Source organism: Bos taurus, chromosome 22 (genome assembly GCF_002263795.3).
Source record: "Bos taurus isolate L1 Dominette 01449 registration number 42190680 breed Hereford chromosome 22, ARS-UCD2.0, whole genome shotgun sequence".
Classification (NCBI taxonomy): Eukaryota; Metazoa; Chordata; class Mammalia; order Artiodactyla; family Bovidae; genus Bos; species Bos taurus.
Window position 1 is genome coordinate 27,360,266 of NC_037349.1, and position 21,065 is coordinate 27,381,330.

Below are 21,065 nucleotides of genomic sequence, written 5' to 3' on the forward strand. Positions count from 1 at the left end.
TTTGCTTCTTCTGTTTTCATAGCTATTTGTAAGGCCTCCTCAGACAACCGTTTTGCTTTTCTGCATTTCTTTTCCGTGGGGATGGTCTTGATCACTACCTCCGGTACAATCTCACGAACCTCTGTCCATAGTTCTTCAGGCACTCTGTCCATCAGATCTAATCCTTTGAATCTATAAAGGATCATGTATTCCAATTTATTGGTACCAAAGAAAGTCAAAAGTTTTTTGATGTGAACCAGTTGCTTATTACTGCCCTAAATATGACCTCTATAGATAGCTTGGCATCAAAGTTTCAGATGAAACTATTAATGAACCAGATAAACTAACACTGTTTCTAGTGTTAGGGCCTATCTTCATCTTTCAGTGGTTGTCATTATTTCTGTTCCTTGGGTGAGCAGTGTCCATCTGTAAAACAGGTGGCTGTGTCACAGCCATTTGGGATGTGTTGGGGGGACTTAACTTGGTTGGTCAGAAATACAGAAGTTACTCACATCTGCTACCAATTCCCTCAGGGACCTTCACAGATAAAACCACCACTCAGGTTTCAGAAGTAAGCTATTGGTTAGACTGTTGCAAGGTTCCTATGTATGATTCACATGCAATGTCAGGGCTTGGAAGACAACCCAGTTGCTGGGATGAATGATTAATATTGGAGTCTGTACAATAACAGGCTGTGTAAAAGTGATTTTAAAAAGAGAAGAAATTCTATTCTACCTTGCCTTCCAAATTGTTTTCAAAGTACCTTTTTTCCCACTTACACTGGCAAATTATGCTTCTTGGCAGCCCAGCAGCAGCATTTATATCAAGAGTGCTTACTAGGGAATTAGTTTTTGCTGAAAATTTGTTTTATTGAAAGTTCATGTTATATGTGCAGGGTTCAAGAGGTTTTCCAAGTTCCAAGGTTTATTTTATAATTTGACTTTTAGCATGCTGTATATCTCACAATGTACTTTCAGCTTACCTGTATTTAGTGATGAGCTATCTGCTTCCTTATCTTCACCTGGTGTGGGTTATTATGTAGTGTTTTTCTTTCAATACAGAACGGTTTTTAAATTATATCAGAAATTTCATTACCATCATCACCTAAGAAAATATATAGGAAAATTAACAAACTTCTCTTTTTTTTAATATAAATTTATTTATTTTAATTGGAGGCTAATTACTTACAATATTTTATTGGTTTTGCCATACATCAACATGAATCCACCATAGGTATACACGTGTTCCCCATCCTGAACCCCCCCTCCACCTCCCTCCCCGTACCATCCCTCTGGGTCATCCCAGTGCACCAGCCCCAAGCATCCAGTATCATGCATCAAACCTGGACTAGCGATTCGTTTCATATATGATATTATACATGTTTCAATGCCATTCTCCCAAATCTTCCCACCCTCTCCCTCTCCCACAGAGTCCAAAAGACTGTTCTATACATCAGTGTCTCTTTTGCAGTCTTGCATACAGGGTTATCATTACCATCTTTCTAAATTCCATATATATGTGTTAGTATACTGTATTGCTGTTTTTCTTTCTGGCTTACTTCACTCTGTACAATAGGCTACAGTTTCATCCACCTCATTAGAACTGATTCAAATGTATTCTTTTTAATGGCTGAGTAATACTCCATTGTGTATATGTACCACAGCTTTCTTATCCATTCGTCTGCTGATGGGCATCTAAGTTGCTTCCATGTCCTGGCTATTATAAACAGTGCTGCAATGAACATTGGGGTACGCATGTCTCTTTCAATTCTGGTTTCCTCAGGGTGTATGCCCAGCAGTGGGATTGCTGGATCATATGGCAGTTCTATTTCCAGTTTTTTAAGGAATCTCCACACTGTTCTCCATAGTGGCTGTACTAGTTTGCATTCCTACCAACAATGTAAGAGGGTTCCCTTTTCTCCACACCCTCTCCAGCATTTATTTCTTGTAGACTTTTGGATCTCAGCCATTCTGACTGGCGTGAAATGGTACTTCATAGTGGTTTTGATTTGCATTTCTCTGATAATGAGTGATGTTGAGCATCTTTTCATGTGTTTGTTAGCCATCTGTATGTCTTCTTTGAAGAAATGTCTGTTTAGTTCTTTGGCCCATTTTTTGATTGGGTCGTTTATTTTTCTGGAATTGAGCTGCAGGAGTTGCTTGTATATTTTTGAGATTAGTTCTTTGTCAGTTGCTTCATTTGCTATTATTTTCTCCCATTCTGAAGGCTGTCTTTTCACCTTGCTTATAGTTAAAGCTTCTGAAAACTTCTCTTCTATTTCATCTTATGGACTCTGAACTTTTCCTTAGCATTTACTTCACAGGTGATTTGGCTTATAAATCCATTTACTGTTTATACATGTAACATGTTCTGTAAATATGATCTTTACTTGGAGAAATCTATGTCATTAGATGAACAAATAATTAGATAAGTAAGTAATTCTTAATTACTTAGCAAACCTCTTTGAGTTTTTTCAAAAATAATAAAAAATGTACTGTCATTAAGACATAAGTATAAACCTGAAATCAGCTACAGCAAAATTAAATGGAGCCTTTGGTGGTGGGGGAGGCTTATTCATTTGGATTTGTGAATTGATTATCCCCCTGACATACCTTACCCCTCACACCCTCAAAGTAGACTTATTTTCTCACCTGTCTTGGAGTCTCTGCATATATGTCTCTTTTATAGACCATTTTTTCTAACCCTCTTTTGCTGGATGGCTTCTGTTCCTATTGCAGATATTAACTATCAATATATTGAGACTCCAGAAACTCATAGATTTGTCTGCATATTTGACCTTGCATTACACTGTATTTTACATTGATTTGTAGTAGTCCTTTGACTAATGGCCATCTTTCAGCTGAAAGCTCCATGAACATAAGGACTGTTGTTGTTTTTTTCTCCCTCACCATTGTATCCCCAGTGACTAAAGTATCAGTTCAGTTCAGTTCAGTTCAGTCACTCAGTCGTGTCCAACTCTTTGCGACCCCATGACTCACAGCAGCCAGGCCTCCCTGTCCATCACCAACTCCCGGAGTTCACCCAGACTCACTTCCATCAAGTCAGTGATGCCATCCAGCCATCTCATCCTCTGTCATCCCCTTCTCCTCCTGCCCCCAATCTCTCCCAGCATCAGAGTCTTTTCCAATGAGTCAACTCTTCACATGAGGTGGCCAGAGTACTGGAGTTTCAGCTTTAGCATCATTCCTTCCAAAGAAATCCCAGGGCTGATCTCCTTCAGAATGGACTGGTTGGATCTCCTTGCAGTCCAAGGGACTCTCAAGAGTCTTCTCCAACACCACAGTTCAAAAGCCTCAATTCTTCGGCGCTCAGCCTTCTTCACAGTCCAACTCTCACATCCATACATGACCACAGGAAAAACCATACCCTTGACTAGATGGACCTTTGTTGGCAAAGTAATGTCTCTGCTTTTTAATATGCTATCTACGTTGGTCATAACTTTCCTTCCAAGGAGTAAGCGTCTTTTAATTTCATGGCTGCAGTCACCATCTGCAGTGATTTTGGAGCCCAGAAAAATAAAGTCTGACACTGTTTCCACTGTTTCCCCATCTATTTCCCATGAAGTGATGGGACCGGATGCCATGATCTTCATTTTCTGAATGTTGAGCTTTAAGCCAACTTTTTCACTGTCCACTCTCACTTTCATCAAGAGGCTTTTGAGTTCCTCTTCACTTTCTGCCATAAGGGTGGTGTGATTTGCATATCTGAGGTTATTGATATTTCTCCCGGCAATCTTGATTCTAGCTTGTGCTTCTTCCAGCCCAGCATTTCTCATGATGTACTCTGCATATAAGTTAAATAAGCAGGGTGACAATATACAGCCTTGACGTACTCCTTTTCCTATTTGGAACCAGTCTGTTGTTCCATGTCCAGTTCTGACTGTTGCTTCCTGACCTGCATATAGATTTCTCAAGAGGCAGATCAGGTGGTCTGGTATTCCCATCTCTTTCAGAATTTTCCACAGTTTATTGTGATCCACACAGTCAAAGGCTTTGGCATAGTCAATAAAGCAGAAATAGATGTTTTTCTGGAACTCTCTTGCTTTTTCCATGATCCAGCGGATGTTGGCAATTTGATCTCTGGTTCCTCTGCCTTTTCAAAAACTAGCTTGAACATCAGGAAGTTCATGGTTCACATATTGCTGAAGCCTGGCTTGGAGAATTTTAAGCATTACTTTACTAGCGTGTGAGATGAGTGCAATTGTGCAGTAGTTTGAGCATTCTTTGGCATTGCCTTTCTTTGGGATTGGAATGAAAACTGATCTTTTCCAGTCCTGTGGCCACTGCTGAGTTTTCCAAATTTGCTGGTATATTCAGTGCAGCACTTCCACAGCATCATCTTTCAGGATTTGAAATAGCTCCACTGGAATTCCATCACCTCCACTAGCTTTGTTCATAGTGATGCTTTCTAAGTCCCACTTGACTTCACATTCCTGGATGTCTGGCTCTAGGTCAGTGATCACACCATCGTGATTATCTGGGTCGTGAAGATCTTTTTTGTACAGTTCTTCTGTGTATTCTTGCCATCTCTTTTTAATATCTTCTGCTTCTGTTAGGTCCATACCATTTCTGTCCTTTATCGAGCCCATCTTTGCATGAAATTTTCCCTTGGTATCTCTAATTTTCTTGAAGAGATCTCTAGTCTTTCCGATTCTGTTGTTTTCCTCTATTTCTTTGCATTGATCACTGAGGAAGGCTTTCTTATCTCTTCTTGCTATTCTTTGGAACTCTGCATTCAGATGCTTGTATCTTTCCTTTTCTCCTTTGCTTTTCGCTTCTCTTCTTTTCACAGCTATTTGTAAGGCCTCCCCAGACAGCCATTTTGCTTTTTTGTATTTCTTTTCTATGAGAATGGTCTTGATCCCTGTCTCCTGTACAATGTCACGAACCTCATTCCATAGTTCATCAGGCACTCTATCTATCAGATCTAGGCCCTTAAATCTATTTCTCACTTCCACTGTATAATCATAAGGGATTTGATTTAGGCCATACCTGAATGGTCTAGTGGTTTTCCCTACTTTCTTCAATTTAAGTCTGAATTTGGCAATAAGGAGTTCATGGTCTGAGCCACAGTCAGCTCCTGGTCTTGTTTGTGCTCAATGTATAGAGCTTCTCCATCTTTGGCTGCAAAGAATATAATCAATCTGATTTCAGTGTTGACCATCTGGTGATGTCCATTGGTAGAGTCTTCTCTTGTGTTATTCGAAGAGGGTGTTTGTTATGATCAGTGCATTTTCTTGGCAAAACTCTATTAGTCTTTGCCCTGCTTCATTCCATATTCCAAGGCCAAATTTGCCTGTTACTCCAGGTGTTTCTTGACTTCCTACTTTTGCATTCCAGTCCCCTAGAATGAAAAGGACATCTTTTGGGGTGTTAGTTCTAAAAGGTCTTGTAGGTCTTCATAGAACCGTTCAACTTCAGCTTCCTCAGCGTTATTGGTTGGGGCATAGACTTGGATTACTGTGATGTTGAATGGTTTGATAGCCATTATTTGAATCAATGATTATATTTAAAAAGATAGTGCTTTCTAGAAAGAGCTAAAATTCATATGACTTAGTTGAATGTCTCCCTCATCTTAAAACCCTGTTTAACCTGTAGGAACAGGGCTCTTCTATTACTGAAAAGCTCCATTTTCAAGTAATGCTATGATCAGCAGCGTAGAAAAAGGACTTGCTTTCTGAAAGACTGAAATTATACTGCTGAAGTTTGAGGGAGATGTTTTAAGGGAAATAGGGATAGGGAAATGAAGATTTGCTTCTGTATTGTTCTAATTCTAGTCCATTGTTTTTGAGGTGAGGGGAAGGAAAATTTAGGAAAACTGTATAAAGAAAGACTAAAACACTAATTTAAGAGATAATAAAGTAGAAGCTATTTTTATTCAAAGAATTATTGTGCTTCTAAGAATTTATTCAAAGAATATTAATGTTTGTAATGTTTGTAAGTTGCTTTATGTGAATTATGTTTACACTCAAGGGATTACAAGCTGGTTTCTAAATATTTCTAAATAATAGATGTTATTTCACTGATGACTATATTGAAAAATAATCTATCAGGTGCCATTATACCACAAATAGACTAATTCTACTTGGATTTTTTTTTTACACTCTTCTCCTATTATCTTTATTGTAATCAGTAATTAATTGCATGTATTTTAACCATTAACAGTGAAAACTAATGGGGAAAAGATTGGTTTGGTCAAAGTGAAACTTCCTTTTGGAATTCCCTTGTCCTTTTTTATCTTTTTTTTTTTTAATGTCTGGGAATAGTCATTTTCATAAGAAAGTATCAAATGGTTTAATTAATAGTATTTTATTATTATTAAGCATTTTATTCTTGTGAAAGAAATTGAAGTTTAGAATTACAGCCATGTTTTTTTGACCATTTCAACTATGGTCCTATTTAGAGTGGTGCTTTTAGAGCCGTAGTTACACATTAGAATAACTACATCTTGACAGCTATTATGTTCTCACCAAAAATACACAACCTATAAATGTATAGCCTGATGAATTTTCATAAAATGAACCCATTCAAGTAAACAACAGTGAAACCCAGAAGCAATGGAAGCCCTATTCCAGAAGTCTAGTGACTGCTTCATTGCAGTGCTAAATAGCCCACCAAAGATAGTCACAATCCAGATTTATAATATGATAGGTCAGTATCATTTTACTCTTTCTATCTGGTTTATATCTTTTATTTATGTTGAGTCTTGGCTGTGCATGATCTGTGTAGTTATAGTTCATTGATTTTCATGGTCTATTAGTATTTCATTAAATGAATATTTCACTGCTTATTAAGCTGCTTTATTGTGATGGACGTTAGATTGTTTTCATCCTTTAGCTATTATGGTTAGTACTACCACAGACGTTCTTATAAATGTCTTTGGGGAGCATATGTACACGTATCTGTAAAGTATGTAATAGGGGTGGAATTGCCGGATTGTAGATTATGCTTATATCCTGCCTTAGTAGCTATTTCTAAACAGAGTTCCAGAGTAATTGCACCAGTCTGCACTCCCATAAGTAATAATAAAAGTTCCAGTTGCTCCATATCCTCAGTGGGACTGGAAATTTCTTTCCTCTTTCATTCTGAGGTTGTGTATATATGGTATGTGCCATGTGATTTATTGAACCTTTATTAAATAAACTTCCATAAATTTGTAAACATAAATTCTTTCATACACACACACATAAAACCCTGACTTAGGTTTCTATCCTAGGGAGCAGAGGTTATGTATAAGGCACTTCTCTAACCTCAAGTGAGTCATATATGGCAAGCATTTAATGAAATTTTGTTAAGATCAATCTTGACTCTTTATATTGCTTCATTAAAAGACAACAGATAGGGTGAGAGAGAAAAAGTGCTAGAAGAGGAATAACATAAATTTAGTCTACTGAGAAAGACAAAAATTAAGGACAGGATCCTTCTTTGTTTTTGCTGCATTTTGTTTTTCATTAATGTATTCATCCACTCAATTTCATGTTGGTTCTGAAAGAAAAACTCAATTGTTCCTTGTGTGCATGTTCATTGTTTCTGTTTTCACTCTCAGTGTAAAAAATAATTAAAAGTTATATTTCTCTTCATCGTGAGTGAGCCTAGCTATATTTCTTCAGGAAGATGGTTTGGGTATTACATAAACTAGCTAAGTTATGTCTCTCTTCACCCATCAATACCGAAATGAACAGAAATGACAAACCCAACATCAGTCTTTTTTTTTTTTTTTAACTTCTTCAAGAAACAAAACCAGCTTATATGCCTAGAAACTGTATTCATGAATCTATGGACATAAAGAAAATCCTGCTTTCAGCCCCTTTTTACCCAACTGCTTTCAAAATAAGCAAATAAACACAGGAAATAATAACAGCTTACCCTAATGCCTTAATGGAATTTAATCGTTAAAAAGTTCTTACTTCACTGAAAATAAGAGATTTCTATAGAAATGATAATCAACCTCCTGTGAGGATATGGAGCTCATAAAACCTGAGAGTTTCTAAAGGTCAGCAAGCATTGAAGGTTTTGTCCTAGGGATAAATTTCTAAATAACCCTGAGGAGAAAGAGAGAGAGGGAGAGAAAGGAAAGAGTTTAACTTGATCAAAGTAAAATGTGCAAACTTAACAGTTTCTGGATTATTATTTAATTACAGCCATCAATCACCTCACATCTGTCTATTCCCAGTACTCAAGAAAATCATGCTGAAGCCACTTTCCAAACCGTCAGAGAATGTATAGACCATTAAGAGTCCTGAGGATTTGAAGCAATATTTAAGAAATCAACCTAGAGAAGATCTTGGGAAATTACCTAAAAACAAGATAGTGGAATCCATCTTTCAACAAATACTAGGAAAACCCAAAAGTAAAACTATCCTTTTAATGTATAAGACAAACCACTCATTGCTTCCTTGTCTGTACAGTTTAGAGATTTTCCCAGTAAGTGATCCTTTTCAAAAGGCTTTGCTTTCCAAATCATTTTATTTCAATCCATACTTTTACTAATGCGTGAAACTGGCCTGCAGTTAGTCATTTTATGAACATGATTTTACATTCTTTTAAAATGAAGACTATTTGAAGTTGAGCTTTTAGAAATACATTTGCTTCATTAATTGGCACTGGGAAACGCCAGCCAGTGTCTTTATGGGCAGCTATTATTTTTTGGTTTAAAATGTTTAATTTCTTCTTACTGAGGGGTTCATACTGACTGTCCCTAAATTCTGTAGCAAAGGAATTAAACAGCATTAGGCTTTTTAAGCTTCAAAGAGCTCAGAAAAGTGTCTCAACCGTGGTAATCCCCTTGTCGTGCTGCATTTATCTCTCACCAGATACCTAAATGCTTCCCTCTTCTTCTCAGGCAGATAATTGCAGAGAGGCTGGAACAAGAGAAAAGAGTTGAGCTGGTGCTGAGCAGTGGATATAAAAAGAAGTGTCACCCTAGTGGAAGTAAATAGACTCTGAGACTGTAATCTCTGCCCTTATTTATCTGTGAAACCATAAACGCTCAGGGGAAAGCTTGTCATTTATTTAGCTACAGAAACCTATGTCTGCAGTCATGTGTGGTTTTTAACTTGTTTTTATTTCCATACTTTCCATTGGAGCAATTTTCTGTTTTGTAACCAGCTAGGTCTTCTTTCTAAATATGGGTTTTGTCCCAGTGGTGTTGAATATGGCCTTTAAGATTCTCTGTGTTTTCTGAATAATAATATGTTCATTACCTGTGTTTTCCAACAGAGTTCATCAGGTGATTTAATGATCAGAAACATTCAACTGAAGCACAGTGGAAAATATGTTTGTATGGTGCAGACGGGGGTGGACAGCGTTTCATCTGCTGCTGACCTCATAGTAAGAGGTAAGCGTTAATGGCTCAGTGTTTTGTTTTGTTTTGTTTTTAAACATGTTAACTGAGCCTTCCTTGCTGAAGAAAAAACCATGATGAGATAGCAATGCTATGCTAAGTCACTTCAGTCGTGTCCAACTCTATGCAACCCTATGGACAGCAGCCCACAAGGCTCCTCTGTCCACAGGATTCTCTAAACAGGAATACTGGAGTAGGTTGCCATTTCCTTCTCCAGAGATAGCAGTATGAGCATGCAAGTTATAATATTGATTTGATACCCACCCCACCCAAATAGACCAGAAGTTGTACCAATGAGGACAGATGCTAATTCAAAGAAATAAAAATCTCAATTCTGTCATTCCAATAGCTCTCACACTAGTAAGCATTCCACAGGTGCTGCCAAGCTGATGTGTTTTTGAATATGTCATTAATTCAGTGATAGTGTTTAATGTGAAAATGTGAAAGATAATAGTGATAGAGTGTGCGTGTGTGTGTATGTGTGTACTTCCAAAAAACCAGGATCATCCAGAATGCCTGAGAAAATTTGCCAATCTGAGCTACTGTCCAAAGTACTGATTTTCTACTGGGCTGAAAAATGACCCAGAGTGCGTTGTAAAATAAAACAGCTCTAGATAACAAACCGGAAACTACAGAGATGTCCCAAGAGGTTAAAAAAAAAAAAAAAGGCTTCACACAAAAGTGAAGGTTATTGAATTTGGAAAGAGACAGGAATCCTGCCAAACAGAGGACTCAAAAAGCAGATGTACATTTGCAGTCATGGAGTGTTATGCCTTTGGAATTCATGGCTCAAAATCCAGATTAAATATCTAACAACAGGAATGCAAAAGAAAATGGCTGTTTTATAGCCAGGGAAATTTCCTTTTTCCATAAGTGCTTTTGAAATTGGGATCCATTGGAGTGTCATGAGGTGTCACGTGTCATGAGGCAGGTTCTTCACTTTGGTTTATGGAATTGCTAACTAGAGTCAGACGTGACTGAGTGACTGAACTGAACTGAACTGTTCTTTGCATTTTTGCTTTCCATAGGTTCACCTGGGCCACCAGAGAGCGTGAAGGTAGATGAAATTACAGACACAACTGCCCAGCTCTCTTGGAAAGAAGGTACAGACAACCACAGCCCAGTTATAGCCTATTCTGTCCAGGCGAGGACGCCCTTCTCCGTGGGTTGGCAAACGGCCACAACAGGTAAAGGGGGTGAGGCAGATGCCACTGGTACAAATGAATGGATTTCAGATCAACCCTAAGATGCGCAAACGTTCACCTCTCTGAAATATTCCTTTGTAGTGCCTGAGGTCATTGATGGGAAAACACACACAGCTACGGTAGTCGAGTTAAATCCATGGGTGGAGTACGAATTTCGGGTTGTAGCCAGTAACAAAATCGGAGGTGGAGAACCCAGTTTACCCTCAGAAAAAGTAAGAACTGAAGAGGCAGGTTAGTGTTTTGTTTTCTGAGTCTTGGCTTCATAGGTCTTCCTCGGGGTGTGTTTCCACTTCTCTTGCCCTTGATCCCCAGGCCAGCAGGGGTTCAGCCTCAATAATGCCTCGTTGCAATTATCTGACCTGTCTCACGGCAGACTGGCCATATGGCGTTTGTCAAAAGACACACGTGTAAGTGAATCTGATGTAGTGTGACATTTGCAAGAGTTCAGTCCAGTGCCAGCCTTCATTAGTGCATGTAGAGTGACTATGTTTTTGTCACTTAAGGTTATAATTACTATCTGACATCGTCACCTTGTTAACAGGGGAAGTGCTGTTTTCATTTATAACAAGCATTGACAAATTGGTAGGATAATGACTTTTGGGAGATCAGCTGCTAGGAAATCTCATTCTGCCCTCCAAGCTCAGTGAATGAGCTTAAGTGATTGATGAATAGGTATATTTTGGCTCCTTGAGTACTAAATTAAGGGAGAATTATTTTTAAAATTTTCATGAGGGGTAACTATTAATATTAACCATAAGACCCCTTTGTAATGCTAAAAACAGCCTAACATTGAAACCGCAGAACAGAAAATGTGTATGGTATCACATTATTGAGGCATCAGACAGGATTTAAGACTTTCCTTTTCAGAATCTGTAGTGTTAAGACTAAAATTATAAATACAGCCGATGTATCACTTTGGAACAAAGCCAAGATAGAAGTCATGGAATATATTTCAGTAATTTTAATGATGCTTTTTCACTTAGGACAATGCATAGAATGTTCGTGCCAGGGATTATGAGAAATTGGGGAGCCACATCCATCTTGAGACTCAGTTCACTTATTCACAGAAATATGTTTAGAAAGTATCTGCTGTGTGCTGAGCACTTTCTAGGTACAGTGGGTACAGCTGTGAACACAACAAGGACCTACCTTTAGGTATCTTATGCTCTAGGTGTGTCGTGAGATTTATAAAACAAATTTCTGTTAGTGAGAAATCTAATGCCTGTGTGAGATTCATAAAAGAACAGGACTTGAAGATTTCAGTGTGAGTCATTTTTATATAAAACCAGTGTTGTGGGAACTCTACTTAGAGTAGTCACAAATTAAATGTTCATGCTTACATGGATAGGCCTAGAGATTATCATACCAAGTAAAATTAAATCATATGATATTACTTATATGTGGACTCTGAAAACATGGTACAAATGAACTGATTTATAAAACAGAAATAGATTCACAGACGTAGAAAAGAAATGTTCCCAAAGGGAGAATGAAAGGGGCAGGATACATTAGAAATTTGGGATTAACAGATACACTACTATATATAAAATAGATAAGCAACCAGGGAACTGTATTCAATATCTTGCAATAACTGTAAGGGAAAAGAATCTGAAAAATATATATATGTGTGTGTTCATATGTATGTATATATGTCTATAACTGAATCACTTTGCTGTACACCTAAAACATTGTTAATCAACTATATTTCAATTTTAAAAAAAGTAACTTTGACACTTGGGGAAAAAAATTTCCATGCTGGATTGATTTATCATAATCCCTCGTGAAACGCTTTTTCTCATTTTATTAACCTTCATACTGAGTAATTTTTTCTTACTGTTTGAAATATTTGAATCTTTAATAATTTTATGCAAATGTAAATCATGTGACTATCTCCCCAAAAGATAAATATATTTAGATATACACACATACGTATTGCATGTATATATGCACACGCACACATGCACACACACACACGTAATGTGCCAGTCGTAGAATTATTCAGATATTAAAAGTAAACAATGTTGAGTCTTCCTTCAGATAAATATTACCAAATGTGAATAGGGTTTCATTTCTTCTCTCTAACCTGTGTAGTGCCAGAAGTGCCTCCTTCAGAAGTCAGTGGAGGAGGTGGGAGCCGGTCTGAACTGGTGATCACCTGGGATGTAAGTGTCTGGGCCGCGTCTGCCCCCTTAGGGTGATGGTCTTCCCATAGCCATGGCTTCCTGGGTGATGCTGATGGTGCTGATGGTGGTAGAGCTATTAATACTGGCTCATATTTTTTAATGTTCACTTTGTGTTATTCTCTGTTCCTAGCATTTTGCTTTTTTTTTTTTTCACTTTATCCTCACAACATTTTTTAGGTTAAAAACACTAAGGCATAGAGATACGAAATACTTTGCCCAAGGTCATCTGGCTGGGGATGAGTCAAGTCTTGACTGTTGGCTCTGGAGCTGTTCCCCCACTGAGGATGCACACGCCACGGCTCCAGGCAGTGCTGCCTTCTGGCCATTCTCTCAGCCCTTGCTTTATGTCATAATTGGGAAAAATGTTAACTAACAAAGCCAGAAGGCGCTAAAGTTATCTTTATTTTTTGAAGATGTTGATGGAGAAATAAGAAGTCAAGAGATCATGGAGTATCAATAGAAATTTTTGACATGATGCAAATACAGCTTTGAGTTTAAAACCTTGTTTTTACTTCCTTTTTTAAAGTTTTACTCTTGCAGTGAATTATCATGTCAATATATAATTTTTTCTGTAAGATCAACATTAGAGAGGAGATGATTTTTATTTAATTTAGAGATGCAGTATTTCAACTGAAAGTATATCTTTATTACTCAGAACTCAAATTGGGGCTACAGGATGCTCAAAAATCTAAATTATTTTGGAAAATTCTAGTTAGTTATCTAGATGGCTATGAAAGAGTGGCGTGTGTCTGTTTTAAAGCAGCTCACTCGCTCCCTGTCCCTTTTCTCCTTTCCTAATCCAGCCACTTCGTACAATGAAGATTATTATTTGATGACTTTTAGTTTTAGAAAAGACTTCGCATTATAGCTGAAATTATTTTTGCCTTGCCCTCATGTGAAAGTGTGATTTAATATGTCTTCCCTTTATAGCCAGTCCCTGAAGAACTACAGAATGGTGAAGGTTTTGGGTATGTTGTTGCTTTCCGCCCTCTTGGAGTAACCAACTGGATCCAGACAGTGGTCACGTCTCCTGATACCCCAAGATACATCTTTAGGAATGAAAGCATCCTGCCATTTTCACTGTATGAAGTTAAAGTGGGTGTTTATAATAACAAAGGTGAAGGGCCGTTTAGCCCAGTGACAACGGTTTTCTCTGCAGAAGAAGGTATGGAAAGGCTATTAATGATTTTTCAACTTCACAGTGGTGTGAAGTGGGCCACATATTCAGTGGAAATTTTACTTTGGTTCAGTCTTTTCCTGGGCTGGTCATGTGGAATCAAATAATGTATCAGGGTGTTGGGCAGCAGTAGACACAGCTCCTAGTTTTGGCTACTTTCAGTACAGTAGCCAATAAATTACATGAGACGTTCAACACTTTATTGTAAAATAGGCCTTGTATTAAATGATTTTGCCCAACTGGAGGCTAATGTAAGTGTCCAGGGCCTGTTTAAGATAGACTAAGCTAAGCTAGAGCTTCCCTGGTAGCTCAGCTGGTAAAGAATCTGCCTGCCTGCAATGCAGAAGACCCTGGTTTGATTCTTGGGTTGGGAAGATCCCCTGGAGAAGGGTCAGGCTACCCACTCCAATATTCTTGGGCTTCATTGGTGGTTCAGACAGTAAAGAATGTGCCTGCAATGTGGGAGACCTGGGTTGGGAAGATCCCCTGGAGGAGGGCATAGTAGCCTAGTCTAGTATTCTAGACTGGAGAATCCCCATGGCCAGAGGAGCCTGGGCAGGCTACAATCCATGGGATCACAAAGGGTAGGACATGACTAAGCAACTAAGCACATAGCACAGGCTAAGCTATGCTCTTCATATATTGGGTGTATTACATGCATTTTCAACTTATATTTTTGACTGACAATGTGTTTGTTGATATATAAGTGAAGTCACTCAGTCATGTCTGACTCTTTGTGACCCCATGGACTGTAGCCTACCAGGGTCCTCCATCCATGGAATTTTCCAGGCAAGAGTACTGGAGTGGGTTGCCATTTCCTTCTCCAGGGGATCTTTCTGACCCAGGGATCAAACACAGGTCTCCCACATTGCAGGCAGATGCTTTACCATCTGAGCCACCAGGGAAGCCTCATCATAAATATAGGAAGCTCTTTTTATCAGTTCCAAACTTAATAATCCAATTATGATCCAAAACCCCAATTTGGAAGTTCTTTGTGAGTTCAGATATATTTCTTCAAAAGAAGAATGTTTGAAGTCACAGTTAGAGTCCTCATCCAGGTAATAAAGATCAACCATGCTTACCTGAAGTGTGAAATTCAGTGAATAGTCAGAGGGGTTCACAATTAGTTAAACATCTCTTTAGGGGGAAATACATTGAATCCTAGTCTCTGAAGCAGGGAGTGGCTCTGCCTTCCAGAGCTTTCTTCTTTTGGGGGTAAGATTAAGATACTCTCTTTGAAGTGCCCTAGTCTCAAGTTATAAAGTGGTTCCTAATTGCTGAAAGAGAGGTTTTAGCAGATTGGAGAGGGAAGACCACAAGTATGACTTTGGTGAAGCACAGAATGTGCAGGTTCGAGGATGGGGTTCACCAGTTCCAGTTAGTATAGACTCACACACACTCCACTCTGGACTCATTCCCTTTGTCTGCCTTTCTGTCCCAGTTATTGCATCTCTTTACAAAATAATAGTAGTGTTAGGAGAAGTCTATAAAGCCATTTTGTAGGTTAAAAGCAGCTGAATATTTTGCTAGCTCATGTGGTTCTACCTAATTAGAATGGCAGGAGTAACAAGTATCGAATGCTTACTATGAGCCAGACATTACCTAATTTGAATTTTCCAAAGAGGAGTGATGTGTTGGTACTATTGTCATTTCCCATTTACATAGGAGAAAATGGAAGCTTGATGAAAAATTAATGAATTTGCCAAAATCCATACAGACCTATCGAGCTAGTATTTTAACTTAGGCTTTTGCTCTTGAGTAGTCTGAGCTCATGAAATAAGATTTAACAGCATCTCCTCTATCTACCAAGCCTTACAGTAAATTGCAGAAGTGGGTCCACAGTTGTCATTCATAAAAACAAGTAAGGAAAGCTCACTTTTTCATCATACCATCACCCCCTAGTTTTGTTCTTTTTCTGCCGAGTTCTGAGAGAAAAAGGAAAAGGCATTATCAGAATTTTTGCAGCAGAAAGAGCTTTTAAATTCATAGCCAGAACTCTTCTCCAAGAGTTACTGAGAAGGATTATCATTACAAAGGCAGGTCAGGGGTCTGGGGAGTGATGGGGAGTGACCAGGGAGTTTTGGGGTGCTGTCCACCCTGTGCATCCTGGACAGGAGTGGGGCTGGTAGCTAGGAGGGAGGCAACAGCCGGAGCCTCTTGCCTCCTGCACGTTCCTTCTCCTGTTACCTTCCCTGCAACCACTGATGAGTCAGTTAAAGGTCTTTCTGTCTGTTCCAGATGTCAGAATCTGACTTGACTGGTCTTTGAAAAAAGCGAGAGTTATTGGAAATATCCTCAGACATTTCACTGAATCAAAGGGGGGGGGGGGGGTTTGAATAGCAGACCTCATGAAGAGTCTTAATCAAGGAAGCTCTTAGCCCTCAGAAACCTAGGGCTTCTCTAGGGCGCCAGGGCTGATTGACTGGCCTCAAGTCCCCCTTGTTTCTCCAAACCCACGTTCTCAAGAGAAAGTTATCTAATAGGCCCATCCTTGGACCAGGCTGTCAGTATCCATCAGCCATGGCCAGGGAGCAGGATCCTTTAACATAGAAATGAATGTTGGGGGAGGAGACAGGTCTACTCAGAGCTGTGTCCTGAGATGGGAGAATCACTGCGGAGGGCCTGTGAAACCCCAGGAGTTCTCCATTAGCAAGGGGATCTCTGTACTGTGTAATAGCTCTGTGCAGGTTTATCTCCTCTTCAGCAGAGTAGAGGATCTCATTGAACTTTGCCCCTCTTGTGAGCCTGGTTGGACAAGACACTCACTAAATGCTTATTGAGTAAATGAATTCTGTAGACCTTGACTTTTGATTGGCAAGGCCAAAAATAAAAATAGGTAGCATTTATGGACATAGGATTTCCCACCAGGGCTGAAGGATGAAAAAGAGAGAAATAATGATATAGTGGAAAGAACAAAGGGGGAAAAAAGGGAGAAAAGTAGAATACCCAGAAAGGAGTGCCAGAGAGGAGGGTAGCATTGTTCTGGTTGTTCAGCAAGAAGAAGCCTGTGGTTCTGATGCCATCTTTTCCTAGGAAATGGGACATGACCAAGACATGATTCATATTTTCAAATATTTTTAAAGAGTATTTTATAGTATTTTCAAATATGTTGAAATGTTTTTTTTTAATAAAGACTTCAGTAGATTTTTAAATTAACTATCAAAATTATAACTGGATTTCACATTCTGTTCCCAAACAGAGCCTACAACAGCTCCATCTCAAGTTTCTGCAAATAGCCTATCTTCCTCAGAAATTGAAGTTTCATGGAATGCCATTCCTTGGAAATTGAGCAATGGACACTTACTCGGTTATGAGGTAATATCTTTTAAAATTAACTAGCTCATGTATGAATGTTGGCAGGCTACTTTGCTTTCGTTTACAAGTCTTTATAGTAATGAAATCTTAGCTAAAGTCTGACTTTGGATATTGTTCCCTGTGACTATCAACAAATATTGGTTTTAACTCAACCAATTGAATGAAAATAACTTTAGCATGGTAGAAAAGAAAATAATAATAAAATGAAAGGAAATAATGTATCCCATGGGCCTAATCTTTTAGCTGGATTGACAAAAAATAAGATTGAACTCTAGTGTTTAAGTTCATAGGATGACTTTGACGACAGTTAACTCAATCTCCAGTGCTTTGGCTTATTTTCTTGGTGGACTTGTTGCTTCTGGGCTCTGAAGAAGCCATCTGTGTAGAATATAATTCTTGCCTTCAAATAATTGCCTTTGGTGAAAGAAGATGAATGGTGTGAAATAGGATAACACACAACCAAATGTCATGAAGATCAGACTAGGTCACACAGAGTGGCTGAGGGCTGAGAGACCTTGAAAGGCTTCATAAGGGCATTCAGGCTTAACAGAAAAAGTAAGGAAACACAGAGAAAGTGGAAACATTCCAGACTGAGCATGGCACTTTGGAGGAATGGAAGGAGTAGCGGTCTGCCTGTGGAAGCTGGTTTCAGGTGAAGAAAAGAAAAATACAGTGGGGCCAGGTCACAGATGGCCATAACTGTTAAGAAGAACCATTCTGACTGGGCCCCATGTTTAGGAGGGAGCTGTTAGAGAGAACTGAAAACAAATGGGCAGAGAATGGACGAGATAAAAAGTTCAGTCTTCAGATTTCTCTACCACTTTGTAGTAGCCATCGTTGTGATTTACCTCCACCCCCAGCCATCTGCTTAGGAAGCTTCCCTCGTGCTTCTAATTCCTGATTCCGTGGCAGGTTTACATGCAGCACATGTTTGCAGTACAGGACCATGTACCCTGCCACCTGCTAACATACCCTCAAATGATTACACCAGGGTGGCCAAAAGGTGGATCAAAGGCAACTGCCCATGGACAGGTCAGCTGAACTAAGTCAGATTCTTGTATGATGTCTTGAAGCAAGCAACACAGAGGTTGTGTTTAGTAAGAGTGATGCCATGATATGTCAAATTTAGCACCCACGTCAGACTTGCCAAGTGAAAGTGAGAAAGAGTTATTCTCTCAGTTGTGTCCAACTCTCTTTGAGATGCTGTAGACCATAGGGTCCCAAGCCCCTCTGTCCGTGGGATTCTCCAAGCAAGAATATTGGAGTGGGTTGCCATTTCCTTCTCCAGGGGATTTTTCTGACTCAGGGATTGAACCCAGGTCTCCTGCCTTGTAAATGGATTCTTTACCATCTCAGCCCCCTGGAAGCCCAGTGAAGGCCATTGGGAAATGTAACAAAGAAGCTCTACCAGGACAAGATGGAGCAGACATACTCTGCTGCTGCTGCTAAGTCACTTCGGTCGTGTCCGACTCTGTGCAGCCCCATAGACGGCAGCCCACCAGGCTCCCCAATCCCTGGGATTCTCCAGGCAAGAACACGGATGCAACCCTAAAAAAATGCAGGAGACAAGGACCCACGGAGCCTTAAAGAACAGAACAGAATAGCTCTTTGACAGCACCCAGTACTCAAGTTGGCTGTGTTCTTTCTCATAATGTCGCCTTGTCCTTCTTTTCAGTCAACTTTCTTTACAAGTGAACTTCCAAGAGTTCCAGGTCCTTGTAACCAAACAGGCAGTGACTTGAGTAAGCACTAATGACAAAGCCAAGAAAGGATAAGCTAGAGCAGAGGTGTTCAGAGGAGGCCCCATAGGCCATCTTGCCCGCAATTACCTGAATTTTTGCTGAAGATGAGCCCCCAGAATCATCCCTGGACCCACTGAACCCACTCATCTAGAGACAGATGTCATGAATGTGAATTTTTAGTGAGTACCCATAGGGAAATATCTTCCTGCACATGTGTGTATAGGAGGCCCTGGTCTTGGCACAGTGACCCTTGATCAGAGACAGAGCTGTTCAGCTTAAGGAAGGTAAAATGATATTGAAGAAGCAAAACACCACATACATATAGAAGAGCAACTTGGTTAGCATATTAAAGGGAGCCAGGAACATTTGGATGAAAAATTCCTGTAATTCCCTAGCAGTGAATGGAAGCAGTGAAAGATAGTGGGCAACCAATGGTAGGTCCCCCATAATTAGAGAAGTGGCATTGACAGGGAAGGTAGGTGGGATAGACGGAACACAGATGTACTAGTATAGTTCTGAGGTCAAATCTGTGCCAGATTCCAACCCTGCCTTTCCCTTTGCTGCAAAAGTGATGTAAATTCTATGAGCCTTACTTTTATCACCTGCAGAGTGGGAACAATGGACCTAACCTAACTAGGATTTTGAGAACATAAACTGTGATTAGATACTTGTGCATCTCACAGTTTCTGGCTCATATTAGTAACCAATGAAGAAGCATGAGCCATATTCCCAAAGAATTTTGAGATATAAATTTATAGATTTCTTCCCAGTAAATATTCTCAAACAATTCTTCAACTCTAAGCGCTTTTGCCTCAGGAGAGTTTGTGACAGCTATTAAGATGGGATGACCTGTGAGATTCCTTCCTTCCTGGCTTTGTTTCCAAAGCTCAGGCCTTTAAGCCGATTATTTCATGTATCCTAGAGAGTGGGGAGAGAGAAAATGCCACAGCGGAAAAAAATGCAAGAGAAATTTCAGGTGATTTTGGAAGAAACAAAGATCTTAGGCTTACGAAGTCCTGTGGGTCCTATCACTTTCTCCCTGGCAGTGCCCAGGGTGATGGTGAGACCACAGAAGGGAACAGATGCGCTTCCTATACTCAACAAGGACTTCTTATTTCCCCAGCATGGCAGAATTGCTGGGCCTACAGGGATCAAACAGTTTAAGAGTAAGTTATCTTGGCAAGGCTTTGGGAAGGGAACCCCAGGAGTGATTGAAGTCAAGCAGGATATGAAATTCAATGTTAAATCAGATTTACTTAGAGAAAATAAATGAGCTCATCGTACATCCCTCCAACAGGAGACTGAGGTACACCTCCCCCGTTCAATAACTTTGTCCTTTACAAACTCTGTGTGTGTTTCAGTGTGTGTTAGTCATTCAGTCATGCCCGACTCTTTGCAACCCCATGGACTACAGCCCACCAGTCTCCTCTGTCCATGGGATTTTCTAGGCAAGGATAATGGATTGGCTTGCCATTTCCTTCTCCAGGGTACACTCTATGACAGGGGCATAATTCTCGACCTGGTTGTAGCTTGTGAAATACTTAAGAGAAATAAATAAGAGACTATATATAAATGAGCTTTGTAGGCTTCCAAGGGCCACAGGAGTGTTATCAGTCACTGGTGATTGTCTGACAGCTTGAAGGCAGGTAGATGTTGATGTTAGAATATGTCAGTTTAAGCAGATCAGGAGTCATCCAGATAAGCAACTCTGTAAGAAAAGAGAATTATACTGCTGTGGCTCAGGTTGATTGAACAAGAGAGAAAACCAAAGCATCCATGTAGTTCCAGGATAGTTATCTTGTTAAGTTCCCACCATTTTTGAATTAGACAAACCTGCATTCAGATCCACTAGAGCAGAATACAGTCTCCATCAGGAACAAGAAACCCTCCCTGTTTGCTCACTTATGTATCCCAGGTGCCAGCAGTTGTATCCAGCACAGAGGAAATTTGCAGAAAGCTCATGGTGACTGAAGAAATACAATTTCAGCTCCATTATCTTATTGCTGTTTGGCCTTGAGCACGTGATGAATGTTCTCCAAGGCCCTGTTAAAATAAAGATAATAGTAAGTAACTCACAGCATCATTGGAGAAGTTTTAAATG

At 39.5% G+C, this 21,065-nt stretch overlaps 1 protein-coding gene across 4 annotated transcripts in view; it reads left to right on the forward strand.

Moving 5' to 3' along the window:
* The window catches only part of CNTN3 (contactin 3), a 399,434-nt gene that overhangs the window by 341,212 nt on the left and 37,157 nt on the right, over positions 1 to 21,065 (forward strand). For 3 of the 4 annotated variants that reach the window (XM_024983152.2, XM_059880038.1, XM_059880037.1), the window contains exons 14-19: positions 9,219 to 9,336; positions 10,371 to 10,529; positions 10,629 to 10,778; positions 12,639 to 12,709; positions 13,661 to 13,895; positions 17,107 to 17,222. In XM_024983152.2, coding sequence (XP_024838920.1) covers positions 9,219 to 9,336; positions 10,371 to 10,529; positions 10,629 to 10,778; positions 12,639 to 12,709; positions 13,661 to 13,895; positions 17,107 to 17,222 — 849 coding nt within the window. The remainder of the gene's footprint in view (positions 1 to 9,218; positions 9,337 to 10,370; positions 10,530 to 10,628; positions 10,779 to 12,638; positions 12,710 to 13,660; positions 13,896 to 17,106; positions 17,223 to 21,065) is intronic. The other variant, XM_059880039.1, reaches the window with a different exon arrangement.